This window comes from Actinia tenebrosa, unplaced genomic scaffold, assembly GCF_029948245.1.
Source record: "Actinia tenebrosa isolate PJP-AT-01 unplaced genomic scaffold, QUT_ActTen_1.0 PGA_scaffold4__44_contigs__length_22323623, whole genome shotgun sequence".
In the NCBI taxonomy this organism is placed as follows: domain Eukaryota; kingdom Metazoa; phylum Cnidaria; class Anthozoa; order Actiniaria; family Actiniidae; genus Actinia; species Actinia tenebrosa.
Genome location: NW_028292581.1, coordinates 10,862,690 through 10,886,802, shown reverse-complemented (window position 1 = coordinate 10,886,802; position 24,113 = coordinate 10,862,690). Strand labels below are relative to the sequence as shown.

The following is a 24,113-nucleotide window of genomic DNA, read 5'->3' as shown; positions in this document are numbered from 1 at the left end:
CACCATTTTGTAAAATGTTTGGAAAAATTATCTCTTTGTCTTTTGAGTGAAAAACTGTTCTTTTGAGTTCAATATTCGATAGATTTTAACTGATAACTGACAGAATGGGAGTTCCAGCGTTTTTTCGTTGGCTTTCGAGGAAATATCCGTCGATTGTCGTGCATTGCGTTGAAGAAAAGGTAAGAAGTGTCACGTGTATGTAGACACAAGTCGTCTTTCTCTCTCTTTTATAGCTCTCAACCTCTTACTAAAGATATTCCGGTGATTGGAAAACCAATCGATCAATTAATTTTAATCATCTGTAGTTTATAGATTGATATATAGCAATGAATGATTCAATCAATAGTCACAGAAAAATCTGTGTTTATAATCGATTCATATGATCGATTCATCTTCAGCAAGAGTAGTCTATTCCTGACATAGTCCATCAATAAAGATCGATAATTTTTACTATGACTTTTGGAATCAGTCTACATAGACAACTGTAACTAAAGAAGTTTGCAATAACTGGACAAAACGGTGCATCCATGAAACAGAATAATACTGTTTTACATACCAAGTTCTTTAACTTGCTTCCCTGGAACTAGGACACTAATGAACTCCTGAAAATTCGTATGCATGTCATATGAAATATCAACGTGAAAGACAGTGTTGATAGTTGAAAATTCAAGTTACCACGTTGACAAAAGTTTACGTTTTTAGCCGAAAATAAAATGCAAGTTTCAGGATTCATTTAGAACATGTTTTGATATCTGTTGTTTGTGCCTAGTGGTTCCCTGCTAGCAGAGCCTATTTTCCTTTTGTTTTGGTGAAGTGAGAAAAATAGACTCTGCTGATGTAGGACTTTATACTTGTTGTGCCTGCTTGGCGTAACTTAGCAAGGCTGTCATGATTTTGACAGCAGCTCTTGTCAAACAACATATGGCACCACTGTGTGTTACATTTGCTCATGCACACTACATGTACCTGGTTAAAAAACCGCTTTAAAACTGGGTTCGTTCATCCACGATCGTAGATGGCGGTGTATCAAAGGAAACGCTCTACATCGGCAGAGTCTCCCTCCTCCCCTCCTAAAAGAAGGGAAAGAAAGAGGAGAGACTCTGCTAGCAGGGAAGCCTAGAGGCAATGATGGTAATCAATAATACATGTACCTACGCCACATGAAAACTGTAAACCTACTTGATAGAGTGCATGCTAAAGTTAAGTTCTCATAGTTACAGGATTTTCTTTTTTTCTTTTCCTTAAGGCTAAAGAAGTAGATGGAGTAAAGTTCCCTGTGGATACAAGTGGTCCAAATCCAAATGACTATGAATTTGATAATCTTTATCTGGACATGAATGGAATCATTCATCCATGTTGTCACCCAGAAAATAAGTATGATTATAACCCTTACATTTTGATATTGCAGGAAAAGTACTGGTGTACATGTATGCAGGATGATTTTTCAAGCTTGATGAAGATAGTTATACATAATCTAAGGAAATTATGTTATCACCAAACTATAAATAAGAAAGAAAAAATAGTTACTAATCTAAGTTCTGAGCTGTTGGACGATTGTTCATTATTGTCCAGTTGTATGTACTGAAAGTTGTCTTATCATTCTACATCTTGTTATTTTGTTGTCATATTTTGTTGAAGGTATTTCTCTAGGCTGTCAGATTTTGTTACTTTTACAAAAATGAACTCTAATTTCCAATTGCATTTAGTAGAAAAGCCAAATGCTTTGTGTAGAGCTTATCCCACTGCTAAATCCCATTTTGTGTTATTCTTATTCAGACCTGCTCCCAAGAATGAAGATGAGATGATGTTAGCTATCTTTGAATATATCGACAGGCATTTATTACTTTTAAATCACTTAAATTAAATCAAACCAATGAACTCATGCACTCATGGCAAATACAATTGTACTGTAACAACAAAAGACTGGTATAACATAACATTGCTTGATTTTGTTGTTACTTTGGTAAATATTATTTCAATTTTCTATGGGAAAGCTCATGTTTTTCATTGATGCTCGGACGCTTTGATTTATGAGAGCAGTGGGAAATTGGCATTTCTCTTTTATTTTTATTTTTTGAGGGGGGGGTCACACAAAATGATTTCTCTGACTCTTTACACCCAATAAAAACACTAATATTATATTTTTCAGAATCTTTGCCATTGTCAGACCAAGAAAGTTGTTGTATATGGCTATTGATGGAGTGGTAAGTACTGTTGTTTTCGTTATTGTGATGAGTTGGGTTTAAATGTACAGCAAATTGTTCCATTCATTCGCTGTATGCTCCCAAGATATAGTAGTACTAGCTTACATATTATGTATTTTCAAGAACAGAGCACAGTAACTATAGTTGACTCTACCCTGGTGGACTCTCCCCTCGCAGACACCCCAATATCACAAACACCTTTCTATTGCAGACGATAGCAAAATTCCTGGTTAAAAATCCCGACCAAAAAAAAAAAGACCCTAATTAACTCAAGGGCAGATCCAGGAATTTTAGAAGGGGGTGACTATTACAAAGGTTTGCTATGAATTCAAGGAAAAGGGAGGTGACTTTTACTAATGATATACTGAGAAATTCGAGCAAAAGGGGGGGGGGGGGGGGGTGATTAGTCACCTATATTATGGACACTTGCTATTACGTATACCAAGTAGCAGTCCAGAGGGTGTCTGCTGTAACAAGAATTGATTATATATTGTACCTTTGATAGAGTAACAAGAATATTGATTGTATATCATTAGCTTTGATAATGTTTTAAGCACAGTTTGTACAATGATAAGTAATGTGGCAAAAATATTCACCAAAATTATAATTCAATAGACACCTTTCGAATTCCAAATTACTGCTGTGTTTCTTGATTACAGACTCATAAATTTGCACAGGGTTAGTCTAGAGTTTGTGCAGAATATTCAAGTTTCAAAGTGTATTGTTGAAGTTGTGCATTCTTTACTTTATTGTTGGTAATTGTGAATATTTAAACACTGATACAAGGCTAACCCTGTGCAAATGAGTCTGTAATCAAGGAACACAGCGGTAATTTGGAATTTGAAATTGGTCTATTGGTTTTTCTGGCTTTATTTACACCTTAAAATAATTAATACTAAAGCTTGTTTGTTTCTCAGGCTCCCAGAGCTAAAATGAACCAACAGAGATCAAGGCGATTCCGAGCTTCAAAGGAAAGCAGGTACATGTACGATAAACATATTATATCACATTCACTAGTTTTAAAAATAGTGTAAAGAAACTGCATTACAGCAACATTTGCACAGCTCTTTTCAAACTATACCTTGTTGTATTGAGGTAACAATTAAATAAGGATAAGATGAATCTATACATGTAGTTTCTTGTCATAGATAGTTTATTCCAGCCTAAATAACACTTAGTTGAAGGAAGGATTTCTTTTTAGTGTAGTTTCTTTATTTACTAGGAATACTTGAAAAGATACTCGTACACTGTAAGAGAAGAGAAAATGGTTCAAATTTGTTTTTTATTTTGCAGAGAAAAAAGTGAAGAAATGGCTAAAATAAGAAGCGAGCTAGCAGCAAAAGGCAAGTACAGTCAGCATGACTCATTAGGTCCACAAGATGGTTGATATATGTCAAATGTATTAGCAAACTGATCTGATGATGTGAACAAGACTTTGCAAACCAATAAATAATGCAGAGCTATTAAAAATAACTGCTGGTTAGTCACCTGTCATGATAACTGGCCAAAATAGTTTCAGCTCAGTTGTACCTGGTTTCTGGCTCAATGCTACTGTGGTCAAAATGACAAGACAAAGATTTGACTGCAGAAGTTCCAATTCTGACCAGACAATACACATTTTAAGATTATTAGCCATTATTTTTAGCCTCGTAATGTGTTCCCTAATAGACCCTTTGCCAAAAGGGCGGCCAAAAATTGCAACTTTACTTTAGTAACCTACATGTATAAAGATTCATTATGTCAGGTGTTATATCGGCCAAGAAAACCCCCAGACATACAAAAAGTCTGTAAATTTGTCAATATTTTCAACGTAAGTTTTCTCGGCCAATATAACACCTGACATAATAAATCTTCGTAGGGTTACTAAAGTAAAGGTGCTCTCTCCAGTGCTGGTATTGGTTTTTCTCTCAGTTTAATTTTACCTCAACTGAATTTGTGGCTGCCATTTTGGCAAAGGGTCAATTGTCAGCCTGCATGTTGTACTGTAGCGTTCTGATACTGTAGCAACATTATCTCACCTAGAATAATAATGCTTATCTTCATAGGAGCTTTGCTGCCTCCAGAAAAAGATAAAACAGAGCATTTTGATAGTAACTGCATTACTCCTGTAAGTATAGTATCATATCTTTTTAATACATGTAATACACATATGTAGGAAAAATTGGAAGAATGTAAAATATATATTGCAGGGATAATTAGGGTTACGTGTATAGGGTTATAATTGGATGAAAAATAATCTTGCAACCTGTTATTGGTTTATTAACTGATGTTGTTAATACCATGCTATGTCAGTCCTGTGTGCCATGGAGTTTTACCTCATGAATGAATACAAAATCTACTCTATGGGTGGTAGAAGTCTCACGATGTGCTTTGCCAAGATTTCGACGGCAATTGATGTTTTTGCTATTCTGATTATTTTTGAAGGGCACAGAGTTTATGGCCAATTTGTCTGTGTGTCTGGGTTATTACATAACTGACAGACTAAATAATGACCCTGGATGGAAAAACATTAAGGTAACGTGAGGTGTTCATTTTAATACTGTATGGTGACCTAACTGCAGTATACGTGACATGTCCAATCCATACTGTATGGTGACCTAAATACAGTATATACACTCAATTGTGAGATCATTTTTGGGCTCAAAACATATAACAAACATGTAGAAGCAGAGAATGAAATGGTACATGGGAAGTATATTAATTAGATGTATGTATCTAGTGATACAACTTGTGTGATGTTTATTATATAATTGTTGCACTGACAGAGAGCACAGAGGCTTTTGACACTTGTTTCTTATCAACTGTGTATCTCAAATGAGTACATCAGAGGACAATAATGTCCTTTTCTCAAAATACCATTTAGTTACAGCTTCTATGTTCTATGTTTCACATTGCTTGTCTCATTCTTCTTCCTATACAGCACGTGATCCATACTACCTAGGTCTTATTGAACGATCATTACAGCACGTCTTTATTAACTGGGCTTTTATGGTTTCTTAGGTGATCTTATCAGATGCCAATGTACCAGGGGAGGGAGAGCATAAAATCATGGATTTTATCAGGAAACAAAGAGGTTTGTTTATAATGTTTAGAAAGTAATGAGAAAACCTTATAATGCTTGGAATAGTTAGAAAAGGTAAACCTTAAGGGTAATTTATTTTACTTTGAAACTGCAGCCGGAAGTGGTTGCCCAATTCTTCCAAACCAAGGGCTTGTATTTAAGTGTTTGAAGGGGCATCTTTTACTCCCTCAAACTATCAGAGCTCCTTATGACAGGTTTTTAAAGCTAAAGCTACACCGTACCAGAGAGAGAAGTTAAAGCAGACATGGAGATCCTGAGGATCAAACCATGGACCTATAGCTCTGAAGGCCATGCACTAACCAAATAACTAATTAAAACTATAATAAATTGTGAACAATATCTGAACTTGTTATTGGATTAATTGTTGCACTTACCAGAAAGGCAAAAGATCTGCAGGTGAAGTCTTACACTTGGCATCTAGAGACTACCTTTTGCTTCATTTCACTGAACCAATCATACTATAGTATTATAGTATATTATAGCCAATCGAATATATCAAGCGTTTTTAATTTATTAGAATTTTAGATGTGTGTTCTATGTGTATGCAGAATATGCAAAATCTATAAATATATTTACATGTATTGATATTCAGTACTTAACTTTTGTTTATGTATTATATTATAGCCAGCCCAGGCCATGATCCGAACACCAAGCATTGCTTGAATGGTGCAGATGGTATGTTAAAGCTCCAAATAATGTCTCTTTTTAAACAATATGTTTGTATTATTAACAGCTCGTTTTATTTTTTTATTTACATTTTCAACAGCTGATTTAATCATGTTAGGTAAGTTGACTTGATCTTCATGTGCCAGTGAATTAGTTTGTGTACAAGGACAGATTCAGGGGGGGAGGTGGATTGTGGCTAGCTACCCCCTTGGATAGGAATATAAGAATATCTTTATCATTTATTTTTTTCAAGGCCTTGCTACTCATGAACCTCATTTCACCATTATCAGAGAAGAATTCAAGCCAAACCAGAAGAGACCTTGTGAGCTTTGTGGACAAGTTGGTGAGTTACAAAATGCACTGTTCTATGCTATTTCACAAGCGTCATACCCTTTCAAATGCCCTTCAGATTTGATGCTAAATTAATTTTGCTTGGTAATTTTGAATTGGAGGTGTTATCATAAAGTTGTAACAGTTGTTAAAAATTTTTTGCCCAAAAAATTCAGGTCATGAAATGGCAGAGTGCACAGGACTTCCAAAGGAAAAACAAGGAGAGGTTAGTCACGAACAGCCATTACTTTAAAACAAAATAAAATGAAAGAAGAGGAAATTAAAATGAAGAAAGCAAAAGAAAATAATTGTGAATTGAATGAATGGGAAATCACAGATGGAAGGACAACGGACAGGGAAAATATTCACACTGATGGAAAAAAGGAACAATAAAAATGGTTAATTGTACATGTAACAAGACAATGTATCATTTATCAGGATATTTTTCATGTTTCATAACCCTTCAGTTTGATGAGCTTTCCAAGCCAGTCAGCCAAGAGGTGGAGTTCATCTTCATAAGGATTAATGTTTTAAGAGAGGTTAGTTTTTTGAATATTTCTCACTTCTTACTGTGACAAATGTGTCACAAACCCTTCCACAAATCACATGGCTATAACAAGTAATGGAAATGAATGAAGTGAACCCAGTTTTTGTAATGGCATGAGAGCATCTTTATAGTGGAATGTAAATAAATTATTCTTCAACTAAAAAAAATGAACTAATTATTAAATAAATGTCTTATTTTATTCATACAGTATCTGGAAAGAGACTTGAGATTGGAAAACCTACCTTTTGCCTATGACTTTGAGGTAAGGCAATGTGCTTTTTTATCCACAAATTTACAATATTGGACATCTGCAAAGTGTGCCCTACAAAGGCCATGAAATCCACACAGTTTTATACAGTAGATCATGTGTTTAACTGTGTTTTTAACCTTTCCTCACCAGAGATGTGTAGATGATTGGGTTTTCATGTGTTTCTTTGTTGGGAATGACTTTCTGCCTCATTTGCCTTCCTTAGAGATCAGGTAAGTGATGAAGTTTACACAACACATGCCTCTGTATTTCAGTCATAAAGTGGGGCTTTCATTAAGGGTCAGGGGTCGGAGAACGAGCAAACTGAGCAAAATTATCTTGCTTTAAGTACCATTAAAAGCTTATTAATTCGTAAAATGTTCACTTGCTCCCAAAGACTCTACGGCAGTTCATGATTTTCTCCTATTAATTTAAAACATAATGAAGACCTTGTAAAGTCTAGTACAATAGACCTCTTTCACTCAGCTGCAATGCTCTCCCACTTTCAACTACAGTATGTGTCATTCTCTTGAGCATGAGATTTTTAACTCTAATTAATTTTATCAATCTTGTTTATTTCTTCTATCTTATCAGAGAGGGTGCAATTGACAGGCTTGTAAAGTTTTACAAGAACGTTGTTCCCAGATGTGGGGTGAGTGTTTGAGGTGGTTTTTTTTTCTTATCTGATATTGAATTGTAGGCATGACCAGTTTACGACTGCCTGGTAAATCACTGATTCCTTGACTGACTGATTGACCAACTAGTCATTTAAATCATTCTTTTATCTGCCATATCTTTAGGGTTACATAACAAAGGATGGATTTGTGGATTTAAATAAAGTACAGCTAGTACTTCAAGGTAAAGCACAATACAAATAAGACACAGCAGATCTAAATTATTGGCATTTTACTTTTAATATATGTTCTGATTCAGAATCAGTGTTTCACATAAAATGTGTTTATAAAAGAAAAGTACAGTTAGAAATTTACCTCCTGTTTTGACCGGAATTCGCGCTATCCACCTTTATTTTGAATGAGCAGCCTTGCTCAGCCTTACAGGATGACTGGGAGACCTCGTTTCCATGTGCTCATTAGCCATGAGAGCGATGTATCGTATTCTCTGTATTCATGATACATTTAGGATAGTATGTGTGCGTTGATTGATATTCGTGTGCTTTATTAGTGAAGGAAGCACAGTGCTGACAGCATCCTCCCGCGCAAAGTGATGCTAGATCCTGCGACCTTTTTTCTTTTTGTGTAAATAAATTCAATGCCAAAATGAAATTAGTAACTATATAATAAGACAAATAAAACAGCTTTTTCTGAAACGCTGTGGCTTGTGCTTCTCCTTACACTCCTTTCATGCTTACTTCACTTTACTACTGAACTTACTTACTTTATTACTAAACTGAGCATGGAAAAAGCTGTTTAATTTGTTAATGATTTCTGGACTTCATAATGTATTAAATATATTACCCTTGTTGATTGATAATGTTGTTAAACTTGCAGAGCTTGGTTACGTTGAAGATGAAATTTTCAAAAAGAGACAACAGGATAATGTAAGTATTTTGAATTGTTTATTTAAGAATGATTCACTAATAAGACTCATTATGAAGGAAATTTAATTATGAACCATATTTTTTTTGTCAAAAGATTGCATTCAAGCAAAGATTAAAGGCCAAAAAAGATAGAGAAAAGAGGCAAAAAATGGTATGTACAAGTAGATTTTGTTGTGGGATTACCATGGTGAAGGACAGAGAGAGGATAAGGTCACTGTTGTTCACTGAAGTATTGCAGCTGTTTATAGGCATTTGTAGTGCAACCACCATTCACCTGGTATCAGGCTCAGTTCCTAGACTTTATCTAAATAAAGTCTCTCACTTTATTCAAGAGTTTTTCCTGGATTCTCCAATTTTCATCAATTCAGCCATGCAATACTGTACATGCTAAGGCCAAACAAAATAATACATGTGTTTCCTGTTGCATGAGAAAAATAATTGGGGTCAGTAAGTCAGATTTTTTTTTTACTGATACAACCAGTGGAAATGATAGGTAGGTCGGGTTTTTTTTGTTTTATTTTGTTTTTGTTTTTTACTGATACAACAGTGGAACTGAGCTTACTGGGAACCCTGGGAGCCCTGTGGTGCATTTGGGAAAGAAAATGATATTAGGGTCAGCAAAAATCGGCAAGAAAATTAGGGTCGCAAAAGGAAGCACACCTATTTTTTTGGTTTGGCCTAAATTCCAAATCAATCTTATCAATCTTTGAGTTAGCTATGCCCTGATGTTGAACATTCCAAGGGCTTTAGGGTTTGGTAGGATTGATTTTTGTAAGCAAACACTGATAAAGATAAAGATTCAAAAGATAATTATAAATGATAAGCAATTATTATCTAGGTAATGTTTAGCTTTTATAATCATGTATTTAATGTGACAAAAAATGTGAGTCAGCATGGCAACAGCTCTTTAGCCCTCTCCCCAAAAATTGCAGGAATATTTGAGCTCAATCTAGTTAGTTCTGCCCTTATTTTACTGTAGTTAAGCGAATGGTAGGTATTGGTATTTAACAATTATTTGCCCAAGATTCTTTGGGCGGGGAGGTAAATAATCACCATAATAACTGAACCTGAGGGGAATAATTGTTTTAGATGTATAATGTTAGACTTGAATATCCGCAGAGAAAAGTAGAAATTCAGGATAAAAAACCATTTTGGTATTACTTGCACACAGTGATTATCGTCTCAGAATCACTTGTTGCTCGACCAATCACAGCACAAGAAACTCTATATTCAATAATAAAAAATATCTTATCCATTGGTTAATTGTTTACCTGTCTTTAGAATGGTAATCCTCTGTGGACACCTGATGGTCAGTTCAGTCCCCATGCCCTTGGGTTCGGTACGATTCCTGGAGCTATCTCATCACCAAGACAACAAGCCTTTGACATGCGAAGACAAGGAATGAATTACACCCAAGACAGAGCCAACCATGTATGTTTGCATGATAACATTCACATCTGCAGTAATTTGATTTATTATAACCACTTACTGACACCTGACAAACCACTAACCAATACCTTACTGTATGGCTCGGATTGATGACAATAGCCCATGAAATTGATTCTTTTAATTTCTTTTACATTTGGCTTCCATTTTTGTTATTTTTGAGTAAAACCTTTTGGAATTTGTCCTAAAGGCAAGAGTTAGTGGTACCCAAAACAATAGACCCTTTGCCAGAATGGCGGCCGACAATTGAAATGAGTTACCCTACAAAGATTCATTATTTTTCATTTGTTAATATTGGCCAAGAAAACTTAAGTTGAAAATTGACAAATTATTTACACATGTTTGTATGTCTAATGGTATACCCTAACCCACAGGGTTAGTAAAATAAAGGTGCTCTTTGCAGTGCTGGTATTGTTTTTTTTTATTTTATTCATTTCAATTTTCAGCCGCCATTTTGGCAAAGGGTCTATTGGAAATAGTACCTTTTCAGGGGCAGATCCAAGCAAAATTCCGTGAATCCCCCTACCCCCCTTCCTATATTCTTGACTGGATCTGCACCTGCCTGAATGAATGTTATTAGTGACTGTCTCAATGTAGATTATTTTAGTAAATCAATCTGCCTCTAACTTTTTGTCCTTACTTTCTGTCATGTCTCAGACTGCAGCTGCTGACCTCAGATCAATGTTAACCAAGGGTGAAGAAACTAAGGTATGTAATGAGGGATTTGTAAATCTATGCCTATGTTCTAGTCTTCTGATGCTTTGACTTCAGTCAATACAATTTTAGATCCACAATAATAAATCTGTTTTGAAAAGGGCCATAAGAGCATGTTTTTTCTTTGGTCGGAATAATATGAAAATTACCGTAAGTCAGGGGAAACCATTATGCCCAAGCTAGAGATCTAATATAAAACTGCAGTGGTGTTTAGTACTTATTTTATTTCATTACTTGCAAGGGTTTGCAGACACCATTTGATTAGGTCATAGCTCGTTATATGTTAGCGTAGATTAGCTTTAATATACAATAGGAAATTTGGATAATATAGTACGATAAGAGTTGGGGGATGGGGTTATAGCTTCTAAAGCCTCCCCCTTTCCCCCTTCTTCCTCCCACCCCCCCCCCCCCTCCCCCCCCCCCCACACACACACACACACTTTCCCGTCTGTTACATTCTTGTTCCAAATTTCCATATTGTTGAAGTGCAACCACATGACTCAAAATCCCTTGAGATATGAATAACATTGAAACGACCGCCGTCTTGGTTGGTCAAACAAAAGAAGCTAATGAGGAATGCTTCGTATTCTATAGTCAACCAACATGACGGGTATGATGTAACATGCACATCAAAAATAGACAAACGTTTCTTAAGTTAGTCCAGGTATAGACTCCTTGCAGCACCTCGGATTGCAGCTCAGTTTGGAGGACATAACAATGGGTTTCCATTTCTCAGGAGATTGAAATTCTTTTGTTTTGTCATCCAAATTGAGCTGCTTTGACGTCACATTCAAGGGGTCTATTGAGTAGGTTGTCTGGGCATAATCTTGAATATCTTGAATCGCTATTGTTGTGCAGGGTGAGGCTAGTTCAAGTAGTAGCCAAGACAATCCATCCACGTCTGCACAGAGTAACAAAAGAAAGCTTGAAGATGATGACGAGGAGAAAGATCCACCTGATAACATCAGGTATAGTGATGATCTACATGTACTTGTTTGTTGTTTTTCCCATTTCATCATATGTCATCTTCCTTGATTGAATGGAGAAATAGAAAACGGGCACAATAGTTGTGTGCAGTTAAACAGGGTTCGTGCTACTCCTTAAGCTCTTCGAAAACTCCTTGAATTTAATTCACGTTTTCAAGGGCACTTGAAAAGATCTTGAACTTTACGATTTTAGTGAAACTCCTTGAAAACTCCTTGAATTTTTGCTTTGATCATTGCTTGTATGGTTCTGAAATAGATCTAGCCAGAAAGATTGGAAAATCTGAAAGTCGGCCATGCGCAACCCCTGTGTAAAACCTTGTCATATTTAGCTGAACATACTCCTTGAAAATTCATTTTTGGGTCCTTGTATACTCCTTGAATAGTCCTTAAATTTTAAGTGGTTACCTCAGCACGAACCCTGATATAAATTACGCAGAGATTGGCAGAACATGAGATAACTGTTAGAAGAAGCACTAGGTGTTATCTGCCAATTCTAAACTGCTTCATAACTGCACACACAAGGTTTATATCACACAGATATCACTTCTGACGGGGGATATCTTCTGATATCCGTCCTCCACGTGACCCATTTGAACCAATCACAGTTCGCGAAAGTTTCAAGATTTATAATAGTTATGGCCAGTTATTCCATAAAAGATGCTTAGTGTATATCTCCATATGATAGGAGTATTGAAGAAATAGAAAACGCGCGCGCGTGCTGTGTGCAGTCATAAAGTACGCGGGGGTTGGCAGAACACGAGAGAAGTGTTAGGAGAAGCACGACGCGTAGGGAGAGTGCTTCTGGACACCTCTCGAGTGTTCTGCCAATCCCCAAGTGCTTTATAACGGCACACAGCACTGCAAACAAGTTTTTTATTTCTTTTATAAAATACATATTATTTATATTTATTTATTATTTATTTTAGATAGGAATGACGCAACGGAAAGTGCGCGCGCGTGCAATGTGCTCTCATAAAGCACGCGCTCCAAACCAATCAGAACGCGACATTCATAACAGTTATTTTATAATGGTGAATAATATCTGTATATAATTGTCGATTGTAACAATTTTCTAGGTTATGGGAAGATGGATGGAAAGAGAGGTATTATACCAACAAGTTTGGTGTCAGTGAAGCAGATGAAAGCTATGAAGACTTTAGGACAAAAGTGGTAAGCTAGTACAATAAATACCTCTCGAAAAAAGACACTCAGTTTTTCTTTTAATTTCGAGTTCGCATTTGCTCATTCTTAGCCTCGATAGACCTCTTTACCTCGGGTGTAATGTTTTCCCATTTCAGCTCACGTGTCATTCCCTAGAGTATTATTTCTTCGTTCAACGGTTGCACATGAGAACAAACGAGTATGGATACAACTAGAACAGAGGAATCTTATTCTCAAGAGAATGACACGTTGTCTGAAATGGGAAGAGATTACGGCCAAGCTAACGAGGTCATTTGGTACAAATGCGTTCAGTACGTATAGTATAATAGGGAATGTACGTACTGCGAAACAATACGAGTTGATTAAAATGCCAAGGGTTTTGGTTAATTAGCTGAATAGTATAACGCACAACCAAGACTGAGAGCGAGAAACTGAGAGAACTCGAAAATGGAGGATTCTTTTCATTTTCAATTGCGTTTACGATAAAACGATCGAAAACGCATACATTTGAAAACACTCTCCAGAGTGGAGGTATTTGAAAACGGAGGCCTATCGTATTAGTCTGGTCAGTGAAAACGGAGTCTCTGTTTTGAAAACACTGACGTCATTTTGTCTGTTTTACGCTTGCGCAGATGAAAATATTGCGTCACAAGTCACTTCCGATTGTATCTGCGTTTTTGGAAACGCTATAAAAACGCTTGCTTGGACACGAATATTTCGTTGCGTTTTCAATCGGAGACAAAAACGGAGTGTTTCGAAAATGCGTTAGTGTGAATGGGGCCTTAGTTGACTAACAAATAGGGCTATAATAATAATATAAAGAAATATATATAATAACGGCCCGTGGCCGGACATCGGACAATGTCCGCCCAGAATTTGAACCTGTCCTGTCAACAACATAACGTTGAGCCAGAAACGAGGTATGACCGAGCTAAAACTAATTTGGCCTGTCAACATGACCGACGACTTACCGGCCGTTGTTTTAAGTCTTGACAAATTGCATGTGTTTTTTTTAACCCAGGCTGATGCTTATGTGGAGGGTCTTTGCTGGGTGTTACAGTATTACTACCAGGGATGTCCATCGTGGAAGTGGTATTATCCTTACCACTATGCTCCCTTTGCTTCTGATTTCCGCGACATTGGAAGACTCAAATCTACATTTGAACGAGGAACAAAGCCAGTAAGCTTGAATCGTTATTTATATATATGTCAGTGTGTAACTAATACCTGATCAATAATGAATACTATAAGACAATGACTGAAATAAAATCAAAAGAAACAATTTGCATACGGATTCAGAGCATTCGCAGACGTTTTTCACTCGTGTCAAGGTGATATATGCGCTTGAAGCTGCGCCCTTTGGCTTTCTTGTGGTTAAATGATAGCCTCACTGAATGACCTTTTCTACCTCATATCTTTTCCTCTCATCCGACTTTCTGAATTATTGTTATTTGGTATTTGAGTGAAAAGGGTTTAATTGGTAAGAATAACCCCCTCCCTGCCAATGCACATCGAACATTCTATCAATATATCGATAAATAGGTAGTCATAGTCTGTTGTTAACTGGATTATTATAATTTGTTTGTTTGTTTTAGTTTAAGCCGCTGGAACAGCTGATGGGTGTGTTCCCCGCTGCAAGTGGAAACTTCCTGCCTCCGACATGGAGAAATCTAATGTCCAATCCTGTAAGAGACTGTTGTTTGCCTTGCTATATTAATTCAGCTGCCTGGTATCAATCAGATGAATGAATCTTATCCAATCTCAGTGAAGGGAAACATTGACCTCTCTTATCTCGAACCTCCTGAGGACCTGGGCGCGTTTGTAAGGAGGGATAGCGCTATTCTGTGGATAATTCTTTATCCAGTGGATAAGTCGATGCTGTTATCCAATAAATTTATCCACTGGATAACATTTATCTGTTGGACAACACTATCCATGCCACCATACACAACCGCGCCTAGGGAAAATGTTTGAATTAATGAGGTTTGGAGATATCCAGGGTACAATTGTAGTGCGTGACTCAAGGCCACGGGACGCAGACTCAATTTCGAGATAGCAGGACTCTACTATGACTTGATCCTCTTATAACACTTGTGTTTGTTCTTGACTTTTCTAGGAATCGCCTATTATCGATTTCTACCCTATCGATTTCCAGATTGATTTGAATGGAAAGAAGTACGCTTGGCAAGGTGAGGTGCCCTTGACTCCAGGGAGGGAGGGTAGGGGGACAGATTGCATAAAGTGGTTTTGGAACTTGAACTTGAACTTTCGTGTATCAATGTAACGAATTGAGCTGGTCCTCGCGGTATATCAAGCAACTTATGCAGCTGCAAATTGAAAGACTCAGAAAAAATTGATTTGAACCCGTGCCCTGGCGATTCCGGTGCCATGCTCTAAGCGCTGAGCTGCCAAGTCTCATAAGAGACTTCAAAGACACATGACGTGGGTTTATCGGCCCGATAGGGGATACATATGTGTATGATAATATATATGAAATATATATTTGTACTGCGATTGTAATGTAACAAATTGAGCTGATCCTCGAAGTATAAGCAACTTATGCAGCTGCAAATTGAAAGACTCAAAAAATATATAAATTACAATAATAGTTATGACACGTAATGTAAAACCGTTGAGTTTGTAAAGGTCTTTCCCTTGATTCGAAAGACCTAAATCACCCTCGGTGGCTGTCGACTCGAAAGTTTTTACTACTTCGACAAACACACACACACGTTTCTTTTTCATGCTCCTTTTTTGTTTATTCTGTACTTGTAAACCACTAACATGTGAGGCTAGGTCCAGCAATAGAACCACACCCAAGCAGGGGCGCATCCAGGGGTGGTAAAATAGGTGACTAGTCACCCCCCATTTTCTCAAATGTCTGGTTCCTGGTAAAACCTTCGTAATAGTCACCTTCTAAAATTCCTGGATCCGCCCCTGCCAAGATGTAAGAGGTGAATGCACTGCCGTTACGTCAACCTCGATTCTAAACTGAATCGTAGCTTATTACAGCATTTGTTGATACCAACGTTAAATCAAACCAATTGCATACAGCTAAGATAACATAAATACACTAAAGCCCCTGTTACACGTTGAAATATTTAGCTGAAAGGTGTTGCGTTGCGAGACAAGTTTCACATGGGTGTTACACGGTGCAATTTAGGCTTTGTGAAACTTGTTCGCTACAATTTTCGATTGCAAGAGTAGAAAACTCGAGCTTTTTATAAAAAGTTTCAACGTGTAATTAATCTTAAGGCTAAGGACTGACCATTTATGACTACTTCTCTTTCCCAAAAAAATCTTTAACCTCAAATCCAGAGAATTTCATAGATTGGTATTAAATTAGTATTACATTTCTTGCAGTTTTAGCACAATTAACTTTTTATTTTCAGGAGTTGCTCTTCTGCCATTTGTCGACGAGAAGCGTCTCTTAGATGCTCTCGCCAAGGTGTACCCAGACATTACTGAGCAAGAAGGTGAGTGGTTTTTAGAAGTCTTTAGAGGGGAGTGTGTTGGAGATTTACCTTCTAAACGAACAAAAGGAAAAGAAAAAGGAAAAGTGGAGATTTTAGTGATCAAAACAATAAACGCAAAGAACGCAAGTGCGCAAGTCGACGACGCACGGGAGTAGTGTAAGGCTAAATTTAACTTGCATCCGGTTTCTAAAAATAGCCCAACCGGGAATTTACATGGCGCGCGCGTTATTAAGATTAGAAGTTTCCCTCTCATATTTATGCTCTCTTGGTTTGTTGATCATTTTATTTTCAATTCTACAGCTAAGCGTAATTCTCTTGGAAAGGACCGTCTGTATCTACGACAAGGCAATCCAGCATTTGACTTTTTAACAGGTCTGTACGAAGGAGAAGGAGCTAAAGAGGTATTTAAAAGGATGCAGCTTTTAAAATAGCCTAGCAACAGATGGACTGTAGGCTGCTCTTACTTGTAATAATACAATTATCGGGAAACATGGGTGGGGAATGTTAGCCATTCAAGAGTTGTAGAAATATTGCATTATGTTCTTCTGTGTTTGGGGGACGTTTTATTAATCAGTTGATATTTTATGCATCAAGAAACGAAATGAATGTAAAAATTAAAACGGCAGTTAAAGTTTTCTATCAGTTTTCTTTCGCTTTTCACTGACAGCAAGAAAAAAAGACGCCGTAAAATAAATAATAAATTGTCCCCTACCACAGTCCCATGATGCAACGCGTTCTGCAACTTCGGAACGGCTAATAGAGCGTTTTCACTTGACGTCACAGCTGCCATGTTGATATACCAAAACAATAAGCCTTTTCATAGTTTAAGAATCGATTCGACTGCGCATTCGATTTTATCCCGAATTTCTCACCTTCTTTTGTCTAAACCTTCTTTTGTTCTTAATTAAACAAAAGAAGGTGAGAAATTCGGGATAAAATCGCATGCGCAGTCGAATCGATTCTTAAACTATGAAAAGTCTTATTCATTTTCTACCCTCCGGGGAATTGATTTCTATTTTCATCCAAAAACTGTGCATAAAGTTTTTTATTGTTTGGTACACCAATATGGATGCCTTGTTACGTGAGTGAAAATGCTCTATAAGTGCGTGACAGTACTCATCTTTCACCAGTGCGACCCAGGATGAATAGAGGCTTTGCACCATCATGTGACGGCAGCCATGTTAGATGGCAGGAACGATACAATCGTTTTACATGAGAAAGAATTCAATTCCCGAGAGCACAGGGATTTAATTGTTCTGTCATCCAACCACAGGCAGTTCAAGCTGGATTATGGACGCCGGCACGTGATGGTGTAAAACCTCTATTCCCAAACTCGCATTCGAGTACAGTTGCTTGTTGCCCGAGCCGGAGGACAAGATTAACAGAAGAATATGAAAGAAAACGCCTCAAAACCCATAGGGACAAATATAATACATTCAACAAAATTATTCAATTCTGATTGGACAGGAGGAGTACAATTAAATCCCAAATTGTTCTCTGTAGAGTTCTAATAAAGTTGCTCAATGAATGTTGAATAAATTATAAACAAAAATAGCACAATCTTCTCGTACAATTCGGAATTGATAGTCGTGAACAAAAATAGCACAATCTTCTCGTACAATTCGGAATTGATAGTCGTGAACAAAAATAGCACAATCTTCTCGTACAATTCGGAATTGATAGTCGTGATGTAAGGCTCGTCCAATTTTGAGAACTTTCAAAACAAAACACAAAAAACTTTCACAGTTCCCTGGGCCATCTCGAAAGGTTGCCGTGCCTTTGCATTAAAGTGAGATGAACGGTGAGCTTGCAATGATAGAGACATGTGAATAATTGTCCGAACTGTTAAAAAAAGGTTTCTATCATTGCAAGGCTACCTTTCAAGATGGCGCAGGGAAATGTCAAGGGGACTAATCCAAATTGTATTCGAGATCGTGCGATTTCCTATACTAATTATTAATAATCAACTATGGATAAACTATACATGGCCATGCACCATGGATGTTTTCAGGGGGGTCATAGGATGTAGTTTTTTTGTGATGTGCATATGTTTTATGGTGAGGCAGAGGGATGTGTAGAGGGCAGACAAACAGTGAGAAATAATGGATTTTTATTTTTTATTTTAAGCCACTTGATCTGGTACCCGATCTGGCTCAAGGAATGTCTGGTAAAGTACAACCAGAAGATGACCGGCCCATATTACCAAACACGTGAGTTTATAACCAAGAAACTGTTATATAGACCTCTTTAGCTTCGTATGCAAATTGCCCATTTCAGACCATATGACATTCCCCTGAGAATTGTTCTTTTATGACGAACATGTTAAAATATTTACATGTGAGAGAATCAACTCCCAAGAGTGCCATCACGTGGTCTGAAATGACACAACAAACAACGAATGTAAAGAGGTTTAGGTGATATTTATCTATTACCTTGATGGCCAGTTGTTCTCAGTTCACAATAGCACGCGCTGAATAGGGTTTAGATGGACTTCAATCAAAATACCGTAACATTTTCGGAAAACACAAAGTTTTCAAGGGCACGTGCGTATGAAAAGTTATGGAAACGCTTTGATTGACATTTATCAAAGCCTTCTTCGTCGCGATAAAGATTCCGCACGCGCTTTCAATAACGACAGTAGCAAAATAGCAGAAAAGCTTATATTGCATAGGACAGTGCGCAACGACGGTTCTTCCACAAGGGTGAGTTAATTCTAAATTCGTGTTGGTGTTTGAGTCAGCGCAATGATCATTCAAAGAGAACTGACAACGCGTGTTAAGGGATCCGAACATCGTCTCCAAGGGGCGTATTACCTGACATTGACATTTTGTGCAACGTTGATGTCCTCCAAATTGAGCTGCGATGCGACCGTCCTGCAAGGGGACTATACTTTGGAAGGTAACTAAAAAATTGTTCTGGTTATTTTATAGTGTTGTTCGGTCACCGATACCAGGACAATATGACTTAAAAGATAACAGAGCAATAAGGTGAGTACTGAACAAACTGACGAATGCCCTAGTAATAATATTTACTATTTATTGAAAAATCTCTATATTTTTGCAAAATTTAAAGAAATCCTGTCGGCGATTGACTTTTGTTGGTCGGAATTTACTCATCTTGACGAGAATATGCACTGCGCCGTAACACTTTACTTGTTATGCTAGCTTACTTTCACGATAGTGAAGCCTGGAATCCGCCTTGTGTCCTCCCCGGTGTGTTACACGGCGCAGTTTTCAATGTGAAAGCATTATCATCCATCATGTTTATGTTGCCTGCTCGCTGGGAATGTTGGGCTCTGATTGGATTGTTTACTAGGGCATGTCAGAGAAAATTTCAAGGGCTGTTACACGGCGCATTTTTCAGTGTGAAACCATTGTCATCCATCATGTTTATGTTACCTGCTCACTGGGAATGTTGGTCTCTGATTGGATTGTTTACTAGGGCATGTGGAAGAAAGTTTCAAGGGCTGTTACACGGCGCAGTTTTCAGTGTGAAACCATTATCATCGACCATGTTTATGTTACCTGCTCACTGGGAATGTTGGTCTCTGATTGGATTGTTTACTAGGGCATGTCGGAGAAAGTTTCAAGGGCTGTTACACGTCGCAATATTTTTGTGAAACTTGTTCGCGACACAAGTTTCGGTTGCACGAGTAGAAAGGAGTATTTTTTTTTTTTTTTTTTTGAAGCTTTCTCGCAGTGAAAGTTTCACGAAGCTGAGGGTTTTACACGGTGGATTCCTTCAATTGTGCAACTTGTCTCACTGTAGTGTTTCACACAAGTTTCAGCGAAAAGCTTCAGCGTGTAACAGGGACTTAAAGAGTAACAGCAATAGGATCACCAATAGAAAAAGTATTCATATTCATATTCCACTTCGGATATTGACCCTTCGTGTATTTGTTGTTTTGTCATTAATTTGTATTTCGTTTTCTAGTGTTTTCTATGAAGATCCTTTCTTTTCTGACGAATATACGTTCAAAACCGCTACTCTACCCAATGCTGTGTGAGTATATCACGTGAGACAATTAGTGATTCTGTCGTATTGTCCATATCGATAGAGATTTTGCACCATCACGTGCCCACGCCCATAAAACAACTTGGACTACCTGTGGTTAGATGGCAGAACAATAAAATCCCTTTGCTCTTGGGTATTAAATTCTTTCTTCTGTAAAACAATTGTGTTGTTCCTGCCATCTAACATGGCTAGTAATAGTAATGATGAGAATATACATTCCATTAATGATAATAATTAAATAATAATAATAATAATAATAATATACATTTATAATGCGCTTATTCAAAAATAATGCTCTAAGCGCAAAAATAAAGAGATTATATAAAGAGAAAAAAAACCTATATGGACCTCTTTACCTTAGGCACAATGTTTTCCAATTTCAGACCACGTGTCATTCTCTTGACTTTATAAGATTTTTTGGCTGCGTTGTATCCATTTTCATGTGTTCTCTCACGCGCAACCGTCTAACAAAGAAATGATACTCTAGAGAATGACAAGTGTTCTGAAATGGGAAAACATTACGCACAACCTAAAAGGGTCTATCTAGAACGTCGTAATATGCAAACCCCATTCCTCTGATATTTTTTTAGACCTTTCGCTCCCCCCCCTGTCCACTCATTAGCATTCTCCTTCCTCAATATTTATTCAATTTTTCAAAAACTAAAACTCGATCCGTTCGTTTCGACAGACCTCCAGCCCGCGTCCTTAAACCTGGTGACTTTGGTAACGACAAGCCTTGGAGGCCAGTTATTGGTATGAATACCAACAGACAGTCATATGCATCCATAGCACCGCCAGGCCATAGAATGATCAAGTTAGTAACACCAATAATCACATCTAAACTACGTTTTTATGACTTTTTTTAAACCCATTTTTGTTTCGCTGTCAATTGAATTCATTTAGATCAATAAATTAGCTAGAATATCTCAGAATAAAAAATCTGGTCGCTGAAAATTGATCATAAATTATGTCAATTGTTTTCTGTCCTGTGAAAATAGACGAAAATTGCCTGGTATTCCTCTTAGTACTCCTTAAACCAGATATTGAATAGTTGTTTGTTTGACAAGATTTTAATTCCACTGGGAAAACTGTTGCAACGGTGATTGGTTCGCTGTTGTCTGAGTCGGAACCATTGCTTATTTGTGCTGTTGAGTAATGCCTTTTTGAATGCCTTGGCAATACTCTAGAAAATTAGAATTAACGTATTTAAAAAAGAACTAACAGTTTTCTTTTTTCTTTTCTTTTCTTTTTTTTTTTTTTTTTTTTTTTTTTTTTTTTTTTTTTTTTTCTCGGTAGTCATTATACCAACGACCGACATCAACAAGGATATTCACGGCAAAGCGCAGGACCAAGGTCTAGTTACAACGACCGTCGACAAAGCTACCCTCCGTATCAACAGCGTGGTAGTAGTTATGGCGGGGGAAGCTATCAGTACAATCAGCGTAGTGCAGGCTATGGAAACAGTAGCTATGGAAACAGTTACCATGGTAACCAAAGTCCATATCAGGACAATTACAGAAATCAGTCATATCAAGGAAACAGAAATCAGTATAACCAAGGTAGTTATGGGTACCAGTCCAATCGCAGTCAGTCGTCGTTGCTGGGGCCTGGTCCTAGCTATGGTGGACAAAGTCGGTACCAAGGACAAGGACAGCAACAAAGGCAACAGCATCCTACAGGACGAGGAAATCGGGTAAGGAACTAAACTATATTCATCTGTGTGTGTGTGTTTTCCGCCTTGTCTATAGACTCATTTACTCAGGGTTAGCCTAATTTCTTCGTCAAAATATTCACAAATACCAGTAACAAAGCAAAGAGTGCTGAACTTCGACAATACAAATACTTAGTATATCATGGACCTTAACTGGAACACATGAACTATTCTACACAAAATCTAGACTATCGCTGAGTAACAGAGGATTTGAAACTGGAGTATTGTGTGTTGAGTTAATTTTCTTTATTTTTTTATTTATTTATTTTTTCCTTCTTCTTCTCAGGGACACAATTATCCATTGTCAGGCAACCGCTACAAACCCTACTAGAAAACTACGTTTCTTCCATACACCTAGTGGAATCACCTACATGACATAACTTACTCGAAAGGTCATTGGCTCTTCTTATGTACACTCCAGTAGCATTCTATTTCGTTTGGCAAACATCCAACCAGTCTTAATGTATAGCTTTTTTATAAAGGGGCAAAGGTGGATGGCGATTGGTGATTGGCTAGTGCAAGATCGGAAAGAAACTGTGGGCATACTTCTAAAACAAAACACTAAATGCGTGCTATACTTTGCACTATGAATGGATTAATTCGTCCATACGGTGGCCATCTTGGATCGCAATGCATTATTGGGCGTCTAGGGGACAAAATAGGTTTTTATCAATCAGACGTCACTTCCGGTAATAGCTGCATTTTTAATGGCTTTTAGAATCATGGAGGTTGTTTTGATCTCTTGTTTTCTGGTTTCATGTCGTAGAAATAGTCAACTACAATAGGTTGAGGACTTATTTTGACTTAATATCCGCTAGTTGCCCCTCAGTCAACCGCTTGTTTGCCCCCCAGTCAACTACAAAAAGTTACGTGATTGATGGTAAGCAATAAAGCTTTGTTGCAGTAATGACGTCGATTGATATTAACATCTCCTTACAAGAAAACGGAGAGGTTTTCATAAACCCGTGAAAACAAAATAATTGAATTGTATGAATTGTAGCTGAATTGTATTTCACGGATTTATGAAAATCATTCTACAACAAATTTAAAATAAATATGACAAACACACTAAACTCTATATATTTAAGTTGTAGAGTGATGGTAGAATGCATACCATATATTCGTGAAATACTTTGTAAGGAATTGCACAAATTTGCGAAAATTAGTAAGTTCAGTAGACCTACAAAACTTTACAGTAATTTATACAATTTTGTTAGTTAACTTTTTCACAGATACATGGCATGCACTCTAGCATATTTTAGCAAAATTTAGTATTATTTAAGTTGCACTCTCTTAGCATTTGCACTCCAGCTCCACAATAACTTTTGTTTTATTGACGAGAAGAGCACAAGCCATTCCAGCATGGATCATAGAGTCATGATAGACTATTTCGAAAAAGGCTGAAGAGGCGGACGGCCTCTTGATAATGAAGAATAGCTGGAATCATGGACGATAAAATGACTGTTTCTTTTAGATTAAACGCATTTAACCCGTGAGATAAAAAAATGTTCGTCCCGCTAACAAAATCAAGAACACGGTTGAGATATGCTCCCTAAATCTCCTTGGTCTCTTGAAGACGACCAACCTGAAAATTTCCCCAAATAAATTAGACTCTTCCAAAACTAACTGGTAACACCTATTGGGCAAAACTGCGGGCGTAAAACCGGTTATCCCAGGGTTTATAAATGCCCCAGCTAGCGCAGTGGCTGGGGTATTGGGCATTAAAATCCCGCTGAAATCAATGTAATGACCCATCATATCAACGTTTGGAGCAGCCAACATTAGGGACCACGGATTCCCCCTCCCCGATAATTTTGCCACCATGCTGGATTAGTTATTTACTATCTTGATAAAAACCAAATTATTCGGCTCTTAGCTTCTCGGTAAATTAATCGTAACGAAAAAACTGAAGGGAAAAAAAACCAGTTCTTTCAATAGGATATTTGCATGATGGCGTCATTTAATTTGACT

At 37.2% G+C, this 24,113-nt stretch overlaps 1 protein-coding gene across 2 annotated transcripts; it reads left to right on the top strand.

Annotated features, from left to right (window-relative positions):
* Positions 1-3: 3 nt before the first annotated feature.
* LOC116306759 (5'-3' exoribonuclease 2) lies at positions 4-23,049 on the top strand. Of its 2 annotated transcripts, XM_031716854.2 has the most exons (35): positions 4-179; positions 1,247-1,374; positions 1,777-1,833; positions 2,150-2,204; positions 3,122-3,183; positions 3,498-3,547; positions 4,250-4,311; positions 4,629-4,718; positions 5,205-5,277; positions 5,911-5,961; positions 6,053-6,070; positions 6,206-6,295; positions 6,459-6,508; positions 6,750-6,821; positions 7,038-7,091; positions 7,230-7,309; positions 7,671-7,728; positions 7,877-7,934; positions 8,585-8,634; positions 8,729-8,785; positions 9,916-10,065; positions 10,738-10,788; positions 11,653-11,762; positions 12,857-12,950; positions 13,963-14,121; positions 14,537-14,626; positions 15,058-15,130; positions 16,334-16,417; positions 16,718-16,818; positions 18,545-18,627; positions 19,348-19,404; positions 20,351-20,419; positions 21,120-21,245; positions 21,728-22,124; positions 22,429-23,049. In XM_031716854.2, the coding sequence occupies exons 1-35, from the start codon at positions 105-107 to the stop codon at positions 22,471-22,473; spliced, it is 2,979 nt and encodes a 992-aa protein (XP_031572714.1). In that variant the 5' UTR covers positions 4-104; the 3' UTR covers positions 22,474-23,049. The 2 variants fall into 2 exon arrangements, 1 of the variants encoding a protein (XP_031572714.1); XR_004198315.2 differs by lacking the exons at positions 20,351-20,419; positions 21,120-21,245; positions 21,728-22,124; positions 22,429-23,049 and having other exon boundaries at positions 16,718-16,789.
* Positions 23,050-24,113: the final 1,064 nt, after the last annotated feature.